Source organism: Larimichthys crocea, chromosome VII (genome assembly GCF_000972845.2).
Source record: "Larimichthys crocea isolate SSNF chromosome VII, L_crocea_2.0, whole genome shotgun sequence".
NCBI classification, from domain to species: domain Eukaryota; kingdom Metazoa; phylum Chordata; class Actinopteri; family Sciaenidae; genus Larimichthys; species Larimichthys crocea.
The window spans coordinates 28567939-28580890 of record NC_040017.1 but is presented as its reverse complement, the minus strand read 5'-3'; the positions used below and the strand labels follow the sequence as shown (position 1 = coordinate 28580890).

The 12952-nt window shown below is 42.5% G+C and overlaps 2 protein-coding genes across 5 annotated transcripts; one reads left to right on the top strand and one right to left on the bottom strand.

Moving 5' to 3' along the window:
- Positions 1–95: 95 nt before the first annotated feature.
- On the bottom strand, positions 96–6010 carry rnaset2l (ribonuclease T2, like). Of its 4 annotated transcripts, none has more exons than XM_027280178.1 (9): positions 5959–6010; positions 4906–5108; positions 4705–4772; positions 4567–4624; positions 4411–4478; positions 2747–2860; positions 2384–2432; positions 1907–1981; positions 96–656 (listed from the first exon to the last, which is right to left on the bottom strand). In XM_027280178.1, exons 2-9 carry the CDS (start codon positions 5086–5088, stop codon positions 444–446), a joined length of 828 nt encoding a protein of 275 aa, XP_027135979.1. In that variant the 5' UTR covers positions 5089–5108; positions 5959–6010; the 3' UTR covers positions 96–443. The 4 variants fall into 4 exon arrangements, with proteins under 4 accessions (XP_027135979.1, XP_027135977.1, XP_027135978.1 ...); XM_027280176.1 differs by having other exon boundaries at positions 4906–5155; positions 5959–6008; XM_027280177.1 differs by having other exon boundaries at positions 4906–5098; positions 5959–6008.
- A 400-nt stretch (positions 6011–6410) lies between these two features.
- cox7a1 (cytochrome c oxidase subunit 7A1) lies at positions 6411–11977 on the top strand. The gene is made up of 4 exons (XM_010752089.3): positions 6411–6510; positions 10311–10397; positions 11065–11149; positions 11807–11977. Exons 1-4 carry the CDS (start codon positions 6496–6498, stop codon positions 11863–11865), a joined length of 246 nt encoding a protein of 81 aa, XP_010750391.1. The 5' UTR covers positions 6411–6495; the 3' UTR covers positions 11866–11977.
- Positions 11978–12952: the final 975 nt, after the last annotated feature.

Sequence of the window (12952 nt, the reverse complement as noted above, 5' to 3'; positions counted from 1 at the left end):
GATTATATGGATGCTGCACTGAATTAGACTGTGGATACGTAGCATCCTTTTATTCTAAATATTTTTGTGTTGTGGACAAATGAACAGGGATAAAGGAAGTTAAAGGTTCAGTCTGATTTAATGCTGCAACGCGTTTCTCGTCTCTCAACACTTCAGATTAAGACATGTCTTTAAAAGCAGATGTTTAGTTTCCCTTAGTGATCCAAAGAGTATTTGTTACAGCAAGTAAATACACTACAGAGCTGGATGGAAGAAGACAAATCATGATGTGTTCCTCAACTTCTCATGAGATGCACCAGATTTGTTGACAATAAAACATCCTGTTAAATCCTTTTAAAAGCTTCTAAACTAATCAAAGCAAATAAAATATAAATCACTCTTTATTGTCTTTATTTGTTGAGCGGTGCAGTTCGACCTGCAGACCGATCATAGCGAAGCTCCCGTTAGCCACAGGGCTGCCGTGGATGCTCGTGGTCTATGGGGAGGTAGTAGAACGGTTTCTGAGCGGGGCAGGGATGTCCAGCTGAGGACGTCCTTCCTGGACCAGACCCGGACGCCAGGTCTATGTCAGCGGTGGTGTGGTCACCGTGGTGATCGCAGCCGATGGTCAGGTTTCGAGACAGAGGGATCTTCACCTGAAACCACACCTCTCTGTCCTGAAGGAGGAGGAGAGTGTAGAGACATTGTGATGTTAGGACATCATTCATTCATTGTTATTACTGCTGCAAGTATTACCGCCAGACGACTTCCTGTAGTTCATGTTTTGATATATGTCTCAATGCATTTTAAAATGATTAAAACCAGAGGGAGATTATTACTGACACTGCAGCAGCACAGAGACTTCAACAAAGTCAGTCAAAGGCAGCTTGAGGTTGCCGAGCAACCAGGGTCAGCTGCAGGTCAGAGCAATTAACTGCAGCTGTGCTCTGTCTGTGTGTGAGTGACTGCTGAGAGACACAGAAAATCTCTAAATGAAGCCCCTCCAACTAGTGGACGCTAATGCCAAACGGTAGGTGGTATCAAAAAGCCCAAATGACCGTGAGCATCCTCCGGCTGCTCCGCCTCAACTCTCTGTGATTTACAGAGTTTATGATGGACAGTGAAGTAAACTGCTGACAGCTGTAGCTGCTGTTAGCTCATGTTAGCTCAGTCTGTTAGCTGCTGTTAGCTCATGTTAGCTCAGTCTGTTAGCTGCTGTTAGCTCAGTCTGTTAGCTGCTGTTAGCTCAGTTTGTTAGCTGCTTTTAGCTCAGTCTGTTAGCTCATGTTAGCTCAGTCTGTTAGCTGCTGTTAGCTAATGTTAGCTCAGTTTGTTAGCTGCTGTTAGCTCATGTTAGCTCAGTCTGTTAGCTGCTGTTAGCTCAGTTTGTTAGCTGCTGTTAGCTCAGTTTGTTAGCTGCTTTTAGCTCAGTCTGTTAGCTCATGTTAGCTCAGTCTGTTAGCTGCTGTTAGCTCATGTTAGCTCAGTCTGTTAGCTGCTGTTAGCTCATGGTAGCTCAGTTTGTTGACCTCAGGATTGTTAGGGTTTGTACTACAGGCGTTTTGGACCTCTGGGAAGAAAAAGAGGAAGAGTAACAATAATGCTTTAAAAGGAATTCTGTGTCTCACCATGAATTCAGATGAATCCTATAAATTGCTGTAAGTATTAGTTTAGTGGAGCTCTTTGGGCAGCACAGTCTCGTTGTTTAGGGAGTTACATGATCACCCACGCAGGGAAAACTCATGGACTCTGGAGTAAATGTTTGCTTTGGGCCAGTTTTAGCTGAGATCAGTCAGGAGGCTCGTTTGATCATTGCTCATCTGGCAAAGAATCTTATATATTTTTCTTGAGAAAACTCTTGAGTAAGCAGTGGCTGTGCAGCATATTGAACAAATCAACAACCAGTATAACAGGACCCACACTGGACCTTGTCATCTGTAACACACTGGATCTCATGTTTGTCACCCAGATGTGGGGCCAGGACCTGATGAACTTCGGAAACCTGAACAAGAAGCACAAGAAGTATCTTAGATCATAGCACAAGGTTACTGGGTCCTGAGAGCAGAGAAACATGTGTCAGCTGGTTGGACCGCTACCGCACACCAGAGAAAGTCTCAGCTTTAGAGTCTCACAGTCAACTCATCCGTCAAGACTTTATTCTGTTCCAGGATCCTAATCCAAGTTTACCTCTGATGACCCTGAAGCTAGTCAAGAACAACCTCTGGATCACTACTGATCAATGGTTCCATCATGAAGTCTGTAAGTCACCTCGGTAGTGTAATGTTATTCCCTGTTGGTTGCAACATTTGTTTGGCTTTCTCCTTAAAGTCCATTCCCCATAAGTCCCCATGTTTGCACATGTAGTGATAAATTAAAGTAACTTCAGCTCTCAGTGTGTCGTTACCTTGTAGAGTCGATCACAGGACGGAGTGATGCCAGCTTCCCCCAACAACCTGCAGGAAAGAAGAATGTCAGAAGTTTGACCTTTATGTCATTCATACAGTTTGAAAAAAAACCTCGTCTGAAGGTTTGAAAAGCATCAAGACTCAGCCTGGATGATGATTTTAGCGACCTGCAGGTGACCTTAACGACCCACAGGTAACCATAACGACTCACAGGTGACCTTAACGACCTGCAGGTGACCTTAACGACTCACAGGTGACCTTAACAACCCACACATGACCTCAGTGACACACAGGTGACAGATGTGTGTGTGTGTGTGTGTGTGTGTGTGTGTGTGTGTGTGTGTGTGTGTGTGTGTACTAACTTGTGGATGTCGAAGTGTTGTTGCAGTTTGAGGCAGATCTGGAAGTATCTGAGTGGAGAGTTCATTCCTTCGACACATGCTGCACACACTCCGTGTTTGTGCCACTCCTCTCTCCTGTCAGGCAGACAAACATGGTGATGGATGGATGTTGTTGGATTGTTGTTGGATGATGGATGGATGTTGTTGGATTGTTGTTGGATGATGGATGGATGTTGTTGGATTGTTGTTGGTGTTGGATGGATGTTGTTGGATTGTTGTTGGTGTTGGATGGATGTTGTTGGATTGTTGTTGGTGTTGGATGGATGTTGTTGGATTGTTGTTGGTGTTGGATGGATGTTGTTGGATTGTTGTTGGATGATGGATGGATGTTGTTGGATTGTTGTTGGTGTTGGATGGATGTTGTTGGATTGTTGTTGGTGTTGGATGGATGTTGTTGGATTGTTGTTGGATGATGGATGGATGTTGTTGGATTGTTGTTGGTGTTGGATGGATGTTGTTGGATTGTTGTTGGATGATGGATGGATGTTGTTGGATTGTTGTTGGATGATGCATGGATGTTGTTGGATGATGGATGGATGTTGTTGGATGATGGATGGATGTTGTTGGATGATGGATGGATGTTGGCGTTCTCCATGTGTCAGATCATCAGAGGAAGTTTCACACTGACCATGAACGCACACGTCCAACTCATCATGTTTCACACACAGCAGAGTTTATTCAACAGTCAAAACATTCAATCAGTGTTTACTCGTCTCACTGAGTACTGTCCAGGGTCTGTGTACTTCAGTATGTTGAGAGGTGACGTGGTACTGATGGGAATACTTGTGTACTTTTACCACATGGAGCTCAACAACAGGTCAAACAGTTCATAGAGTTTCCACTAATCCAGAGAATCATCCACAGACTCATGATAATGAAAAGTATCGTTAGTCACAACTGAACAACTGAAGACAGAAATCTGAAGTTAACGTCTGTGTGTGTGAGTGTTCAGTGTGTGTTCAGTGTGTGTGTGTGTTCAGTGTGTGTTCAGTGTGTGTTCGTGTTCAGTGTGTGTGTTCAGTGTGTGTGTTCAGTGTGTGTTCAGTGTGTTTTCAGTGTGTGTTCAGTGTGTGTGTGTGTGTGTGTGTTCAGTGTGTGTTCATTGTGTGTGTGTGTGTGTGTGTGTGTGTTTAGTGTGTGTTCAGTGTCCGTGTGTGTGTGTTCAGTGTGTGTTCAGTGTCCGTGTGTGTGTGTTCAGTGTGTGTTCAGTGTGTGTGTGTGTGTTCAGTGTGTGTTCAGTGTGTGTGTGTTCAGTGTGTGTTCAGTGTGTGTGTGTTCATTGTGTGTTCACTGTGTATGTGTGTGTGTTCAGTGTGTGTGTGTTCAGTGTGTGTGTGTGTGTGTGTTCAGTGTGTGTGTGTGTGCAGTGTGTGTTCAGTGTGTGTGTGTGTGTTCAGTGTGTGTGTGTGTGTTCAGTGTGTGTTCAGTGTGTGTGTGTTCATTGTGTAATCACTGTGTGTATGTGTGTGTGTTCAGTGTGTGTGTTCAGTGTGTGTGTGTGTGTGTATGTGTGTGTGTTCAGTGTGTGTTCAGTGTGTGTGTGTTCAGTGTGTGTTCATTGTGTGTGTGTTCAGTGTGTGTGTGTTCAGTGTGTGTTCAGTGTGTGTGTTGATGATGTTTGGTACCAGAAGTGGAAGCTGGATTTTATCTTCAGTAAGGACGGCCAGTGTTCGGTCAGCTCCGCCTCCAGCTCCTGAAGGAACATCAGCCAATCAGCTCACAGCTCTTAAAGAGTCAACAGGTGACCAACCAGGTGAGTCGATCACCTGACCGGGACTCACCTCGACGTCTGACTGGAACATCGGCCAACAGTTACAGCAGTCCATCACATGAAGCGGCCTGCAGAGTGTGACACACGTCTGTCAGGTGACACATGAGTTGCTATGGTTACAGCTCAGGTATGTGATGCGTTTACTGACCACAGGCCGTGGATCGTCCAGTTGTTGATGCTCTGAGGGATCTGACAGAGAGACTCCCGGTCCAAGAACTGCAGACAGACAGACAGACAGACAGGCAGACAGACAGACAGACAGACAGACAGACAGACAGACAGACAGACAGGCAGGTGTTAAATCATGTGACTGGCTTGTAATCAGCTGAATAATGTTGTTTATGATCACCTGACAGAACCCTGCGGGCCACTGCACGGTGAACAGGAGACATTTCCAGGTGCAGAACTTCTTTTCTGAGCCCGGGCGGCCATATTTGTAGTCCTCCTGTGTGTCGGCGTAGTCAGGAAGCTGCAGCAGGATCAGAACCGCAGGACTCAGACTGAACAGCAGGGGCAGGACCGAGCACCACATCCTCAGAGATCTGAAGTATTCTGATCGATCAGAGATCAACGAAGAAGACGCCAGAGTACACGAGAAGCTGTACTGCAGTATTTGTATGTACACACACACACACACACACATACACACACATATATATACATGTTTATCAATTCAATATTGGTGGACATGTAGGTGCAGAGGCTCGTGAACCCTGAGCTGCATTGGTTAAAAGAAGCAGTTCAGTAGAATCTGGTGTCTGAATGAAATGGACCAATAACATCAGAGATGTTTGTGCATCACTGATTGGACCCAGGTGAACCCATACAGGTCATCATGCAGAGAGGAGGCGGGATCTCAGAGGACCTCAGGAACAGTGACAGCTATGAAGTCATCTCAAAACGTGAGGCAGATCATCTACAAATGGAGAGCTATGAAGAAGACTACAAGTCTGCCTAGGCACGACCTTCTAAAATATACTACTGAATAATACTTCTAAAATGTTATTAATAATACAAGAACATTGGCAAATATCCTCCAAAGTAGATGTGACTGATGAGCCACTACAGAAACCAGAAAAGAGTTTTTCTTAAACACCTTTTAAAATAAAGAATGAAAATATAACCACTTCTTTAGTTTGGGGTATAACTTTACATTTAATCGAGTTATTTTAGTATTTTTACAAAAAATCTGACAATCGCTGTGAGGTTCACAAACATTTGAGCAGCACTGTATGTGTGTGTGTGTGTGTGTGTGTGTGTATATAATTAGATTTAAAACAAGATTTTGAAATAAAGTTTACTTCTTTTAATCTAGAAAGAAAACTCAGAAATATTATTATTAAAATTTAAAGTGAATCATCATCAGTGAATGTTTTCTGAGATAAAGTTCAGAGAGACGTACCGCAGAGCTGCTGCTGTCCGAGCTTCACTTCCCCGTCAAACGATCAGAGTGAAACCTGGACGCAGAACTCGGGTCGTGACTTTGTCTTTAGAGGAAGTGAGCGCTCTGCTGCACCTGACAGCTGGCAGAGAGAAAACACACCACATTCAGCGGACTTTTATTTTGGTGAATCACTTGGATTTAAAAAAAGAGCTCCATGCTGCTGGGCCAGAACCTCCACCTCTTCTTCTTCTTATTATTATTCACTGTTAGACTGGACACTGCCGGTTCAGAGGTTCTGTCGCTGTGTTCACTGTTATCATACATTGACAGTCATAAAAGCTCCTCAGTGACTCACAAACACTGAGTGTGCAGCAGCCACAGTTTCACAGCTGCATCAGTCATTAACCGGCCGACAGACTGTTTGGCCTCTGCAGCAGCTCGTAGTTTGGCAGACATTCAGAAACACTGATATCTGTGTGTGTGTGTGTGTGTGTGTGTGTGTGTGTGCGCATGTCCATGCCAGTGTGAAGCGAGGCAGAGCAGCTCGACTCGGACATGAATCACCTGCTGGTAAATGCCCAAAGATTTTGTGTGTTTTGTTGCTGTTTGCTGGTCTGAGTTATTCCAGGTGACAGAGTGTGTCACCTGGAGTGTCAGGTGGAGACAGAGACCAGGTGAAGAGGTTTGTGTGCCGTGACGTGAGGCCAGGCCAGGCCTGACCTCTGGACTGTGGAGGACACGCGTGTCAAAGTCTCACAGCTGAGCGTGTTTCCTCGACGCCGTGTCATACGAGGTACAGACATGATCTATATATACAGACTGCAGATCACGTGACCTGCTGCAGGGTCAATGCAGAGCAGCAAGTTTAAGGTACTCCAGGGTTTTTAAGGACACTTTTCCAGGAGGCATTTGCTGACTCATTGGTCTTTTTTCAGAGTTTATGATAAAGTGTCTCGGTGGTCGACATTTATGAGAATTTTAAAATTTAAAGACCGGTCCTGGAAATTAAGATCAGATATCCTGGAAATAATCCATGTTCTTCTACTTGAAACTTGTTGGCTGTTGGGAGGTTGGACATGTAACAAACACTTTAACTTTCAAGGTTTATCTCCGTAAAATAAAATAAATTCTTCTTGATTTGAACAGTTTTTTTATTGTTACATTCAATAGCAATAAAACTGTCAGGAAAAACCCCTGGAAAAGGTCCTGGAAAGTTTGTTTTGAGCTTGCTTTTGTGGCACATAAAAACGTATCACGTAAAACAAGATATAATTATATCTAATTAACTCTTAATTATAACGACTTTTTAATATTTAACGAATATAATATTTTTCACGTCTGTCTTTATTTTGTTTCCCCGTTTTTATATTGTTATAAAACGTGAAAAAAATAAAGTTACTTGTTAGTTTGTACGTCACAATAAGTTAAAACCATTTATGTGTTGGCATGTTGAACGACTTATGACGTGATAACAAATAGATAAAAAGAATATTTGTTTTGTTTGTCGTAACTTGAAAATATTTTATCACAACGTACAAACGTGACCACGTGACAATGTTATATATTATATAATATAATGTTTGTTTCAAGTTATTACAACATAAAAACGTATCACGTTAAAACAACAAACTTTTCTTGTTCCTCACATAAAACAAGATATTTTCAACCACATAAAAAACAAAAATACTTATTTTAATTATAACGTGACAACTTGTTATAAAATTTCACGTTATCATGTGAAATGTTTTTTTTTTACAACATGCTAAGTTTGTATGTCGTAACGTACGTACAATAAACCTTTCATGTATGTCATGTAGAACATTGTTACGTGGCTACATTTGTAAAATGTTTTGTTATATATCGTGAAAAAATCGAAGTTTCTTATTAAAATGTCTCAAGTTTGGACGTAATTGGCACGTGGAACGAGTTGTGACGTAATAACGAATAGATAAATTGTAAATTTGTTTTGTTTGTCGTAACTTGTGAGTTAAATGTTTTAACTTTGTGTATCGTAATAACGTGTACGTGAAAATATCTCGTTCTAACGTTAATGTTACGCGACATAACGTGACACTGATCCGTTTTCTTCTGGCTGGTTTGGCATCAATATACTTCCGTACTTTCTTGTAATCGTCAGTCTGTCTAAACAAGTTTTTTGTCTCGGAATAATATTTATTTTACGTTTGTATTTATTTTAATTTCACTAATGAATCTTTCCCAAACAGACGATCCAACAGTCACACGTGTGTGTGTGTGTGTGTGTGTGTGTGTGTGTGACCTCAGTTGTTGACATTAACTGTTGGGCTTCAGTGCCAAACACACACACACACACACACACACACACACACACACACAGTGGGTGGGCTCTTTCCCTTCCTGACTCCTGATTGGTTTAGGTGTCAGATTCTGAGGCTGTGATTGGCCGACAGTGAGGTCAGTCACGCCTGCAGCTACCTGATGTGACCTTGGTTGTCAGGCAGCTGCCTTAAAGTGTCAGGCAGAGCAGGAAGTGACAGCTGAGCGCTTTTTTTTTTCAAAATAAAGGTCAAAGACGCTAAAAGCAGAGAAAGTATAAGAATTCACAACACGACTTAAAATGACTTCCAGGCGGCGGAAATAAAAAGTTTAATAGAGAACATGATGTCATGAACAAAGCAAAGAATCTCACACTCAGTAAAACATCAAAGTTTCATACATGCTCCAAATGTTGCATGAAATAATTAATTTCAGTTTGTTTTTTGTTATTTCAAAGCACAACACGACTTTAGCCTGAAAAACATCGTCAGCAACAGCTCGTTTCAAATGTGTGGAGGATCTTTACGAACATCCCGTCAGTGAGGAAAGGACGGGACCAGCTTAGTGCTGCTAATTAATTAGTTAATTGCATGGATAGTTGTGAATTGAGGCAGCTGTTGACGAGCAGCTCCACTGTTCTGTCAGGTGTTTGAACAGTTTTCTGATGAGTCAACCAAACCCACGAAAACTGGTTTGTCTGCTCCAAACGCTGCGCTCTGTCGTAGACGGGTTCAGGTGTCGGGCCGACCTGATTTGGACTCCTCGTATCTTTGTATGATGATAGAAACGGGAACAGAGACACAGAGTCGATTTCAGCGAAAACAGAAACGATACAAATGTCAGAGTCACTTCTTCTTTCACACGCTGGAGTCTCAGTACTACAGATGTTTTATATAAAATCATTGAGGCGATGCCTGGGTCAGGTTGCCAGCATTCATGGTGAGATCTTCCAGTTGCCACTAGGACATTTAAAATTAGGCCTTCGTAACAACGTCATTATTATTTCAAAGGGAATACCGTATTAGTTGCTGGTGCTGAGACTCTGCTGGTATGTTTCACAACAGATTCCAATAGAAATAAAGAAAAGCTGTTTTCCAGTAAAGGCTGCATTGTTACCGCACAGCGCTCATGTCACAACATTGGTCTGTCTGTGGATCAGCGCTCGCAGACGCTTGAATACAGCAGCACCTGTTTCTTCATGTGTAACGGAGTGTGGTTGGGGGCATGAAGGAAGATGACTCAATGTATGAAACGCATGATTCAAACATGCACAGTGCACAGGTTACATGACTGTGTAGTCCAAAAATAAAAACGTCTATCAAACTTATATAAGCGGACAAAACAGCTTGGTAACATAAAGTATGAACAATACGCACCGAAGATTTCAACATAAATGGCTCCAATGAAAATCCAATATCACCGTCAGCAATGCAACGCGGCACTGTGAGAAGCCCAGGAGGTCAATTAGTAAAATAATGGTAAATGAAAATAACTCATTGAGAGAAAATAATAAATAAAACATACAAATACAAACTGGAAATAATAATTAATAAAGTGAATGTTTAGGGAAAAGCAGTCAGGCTCATTAGCTCAGTTAAAGGAGCCACGGTGGCCCAGGGTTCAAATCCGACCTGTGGCCCAATGAAAGCTCGAAAGAGGCCAAAAAAAATTTCCGTAGAATCCTGAAGAATGTCATTCAAAATAAGTTTTGCATTTCCCGTAATATTTTATTTCGATATCAGCCGGACGTAGCGGTTCATGCATCGTGCTTTACTGATAAACTCATTAAGTAAACCATGACTCTGGACTAAAGAATGCAGCCTTCACTGGAAAACTACTTGAAGCCAGGAGGAGGTTGTTGCTGGAGGACGAGGACGAAGAGGAGGTGGAAGAAGAGGAGGTGGAGGACAAGAAGGAGGAGGAGGAGGTGGAGGTTGCTGTTGAGGGTATTAAAACATGAAAACTTGCTGGAACAGGGAGGGAAGTTTCTTATTGCGCGATAACGATGAAACCATTAAACTGGTTCTGCATTGTCAGTTTTCCAAACTCAGTGTCTCGTTTCTTTGCATTTCCAGAAAGTTCCAGTTCTGGCCCGTCGGGCCTTCAGCACGCCTGCCAGGCGGCTGACGAACAAAGTCCCCGAGGCCCAGAAATTCTTCCAGGTAACTGAACAACAGTTTTAAACCACGGTAGTATTAAATGTTTAGTTTGGGTTATTGGCTGCGTTGTTGTATGATTAGATTAGATTATGAGGTACTGATCCAAAGTCAGCGCCAGCAGACAACAGGTCCAACATGAGGCTCAACAAACAGCATCAGCTTGTGAAACGGAACAAATCTCCACTCACCATTCTGTTATTAACCAGCTAACCGTTCTGTTATTAACCAGCTCACCGTTCTGTTATTAACCAGCTAACCGTTCTGTTATTAACCATTCTGTCATTAACCAGCTAACCATTCTGTTATTAACCAGCTCACCGTTCTGTTATTAACCAGCTAACCGTTCTGTTATTAACCGTTCTGTCATTAACCAGCTAACCGTTCTGTTATTAACCAGCTAACCATTCTGTCATTAACCAGCTAACCATTCTGTTATTAACCAGCTCACCGTTCTGTCATTAACCAGCTAACCGTTCTGTCATTAACCAGCTAACCGTTCTGTTATTAACCAGCTAACCGTTCTGTTATTAACCAGCTAACCGTTCTGTCATTAACCAGCTAACCGTTCTGTTATTAACCAGCTAACCGTGCCCAGTAAACAGTTTCACCTTCTCCCAGGTTTAGCAGCTTCCATGCTGATGTTCTGGTCGTGTGCTTTGTTTGGTTGCAGGCGGATAACGGGTTGCCGGTTCACATCAAGGGAGGAACCGGTGACGTCGTGCTCTACCGGGCAACCATGACGCTAACTCTGGGAGGTAACGTGAAGACAGATGCTGATATGTTTCTGTTCTCACTTGAATAATGTGGATAATATTCAGCAGAGTAGCAAAACATATGGTGTCTGTTGTGAAATGCAACAGAAGAAGCTGTAACTGTTGCCACGTCTAAAAAGAAAAGCACGGATCGGGTTTTAGAACTTTGAAACTCTGAAAGGTTTATTGAAGCTTGGCCAAGGAGAAGAGAGGATTTACTACTCTGCCTTTCAAGACATGACGCTGCCTTAATTCTGAAGAAGTTCGTCTTTAATCAGATCAGTTTGATCATATCTCTTGACACTGGACTCTTTATTATAATACACGGCTCAAAATGACCCATTGTCAGACCCTACGCTGGTGCAGTCCCGGGTTCCTCCTGGTGCACGACCATGCAGGCAGTTCCTGGAGGATGAAGGATTGATACCATTGACTGTCCCCGATGCTCGACTGACCTAAATCCAACAGAACTCCTCCTGGTCTTTATGTTTTGGTCCTTTCATTCTTAACACATTACCCAGTCCACATCTGGAAAGATATCCAGCGTGATTCCTTTAATTTTACAGAGAACCAACAATTCACACCACAAGCAAACATTTCTAAAGGTTTACAGATAATCCTTGAATATCTTTATTTGTGTGTTTTCTGTCTCCTCTACAGGAGCCATGTACTCTGTGTACTGGCTCGTCTTCGCCTCGTTCCCTCATAAGAAAGAATAGAGGAGCAAAGAACCCCGGGCTCGGTCTATCGCATGGAGAACGACGCTCACGAACACTAACCACAAGCCGTCCTACTTTCATTATTACATTAAAAAAGTGGAAAAATTCAAAATGCTTGCAGAGTTTTTATTTGTCTTTGTGGTTTCTGACTGGTCACACAGTCGCTCATAGACGCATAGAGAAAGCGTTTGATTGGCTGTAGAATTAGTGCAGGATGACATCATCAACAGCTTTTTGTGGTTTATCAGGGAACGACAAACTGAGGTGCCATGAAGAACGCCTGAAAACACTTTAAGTTCTACTTCACGAGGACTTCAAAATAAAAGTTTGTTGATGATGATAGAACAATGTTTAAGCTTTAAGACTTTAATATTGTGTACAGTGCTGGGTTCAGGCAGAATGTCGAGATGCGTTCATGATGAAACCTCTGGCCTGCATCACATTTCCTTCACTTTGTCATGTTGTCTCTACCACAGAGGCATTTTCACTTCTGTTGTTTCAGATGCCAAACGGACAGTAAATCTCTTTTCTACTGACCCTTGTACATACATCAAGATCCAGTGGGTCAGATTATGAGTTTGTTGGATTTGCTCGATGGTGGTTCTCAGCTGTCACCTTTGGTTACATATGAAGAAGATTAAGACTCCAGAATCTTGGTTCTGGTCTCTGTGCCTCCAAGGTGCCAAAAGGCAGTTAGTTATTAGGAGAGTGAAAGGAGCTGCTGTGTCTTTCATGATCCAAGAAAGATAACCCTAAAAATGGGATGGTGTCTGATGATCTTCTCCAGCTGTTACACACCACCGACCACTTCAGAGAAAATATTTAGCAATGGCTCAACCTAGTGGTCAAAGCAGGAAATACAACAATGTTTCTGTAATAAAGCTTTTGTCTGGCTAAAAAGGAACAGACATTTACTTCACATTCAATTTTATCACATGCAAAAAGTATGTGGACCCACATGTGGAGTCCATCCAAACTGTCAGTCAGGTCATTTACCCAAACAGACACTTACAACTCAGGAACAGGGGAAACAAGATATATTGGCAGGACACTTCTGATAAACAGAGCGGGTCTAAAGATATTTATT

Excerpts from the sequence above, each read along its gene's own strand:
- rnaset2l (XM_027280178.1), bottom strand. The coding sequence starts at position 5,088 with ATGTGGTGCTCGGTCCTGCCCCTGCTGTTCAGTCTGAGTCCTGCGGTT. Across the intron at positions 4,625-4,704 it reads TGGACGATCCACGGCCTGTG|GCCGCTTCATGTGATGGACT; the intron begins GTCAGTAAACGC and ends CACACTCTGCAG. Across the intron at positions 657-1,906 it reads AGTGTGTTACAGATGACAAG|GACAGAGAGGTGTGGTTTCA; the intron begins GTCCAGTGTGGG and ends CTCCTCCTTCAG.
- cox7a1 (XM_010752089.3), top strand. Across the intron at positions 10,398-11,064 it reads AGGCCCAGAAATTCTTCCAG|GCGGATAACGGGTTGCCGGT; the intron begins GTAACTGAACAA and ends GTTTGGTTGCAG. Across the intron at positions 11,150-11,806 it reads CATGACGCTAACTCTGGGAG|GAGCCATGTACTCTGTGTAC; the intron begins GTAACGTGAAGA and ends TCTCCTCTACAG.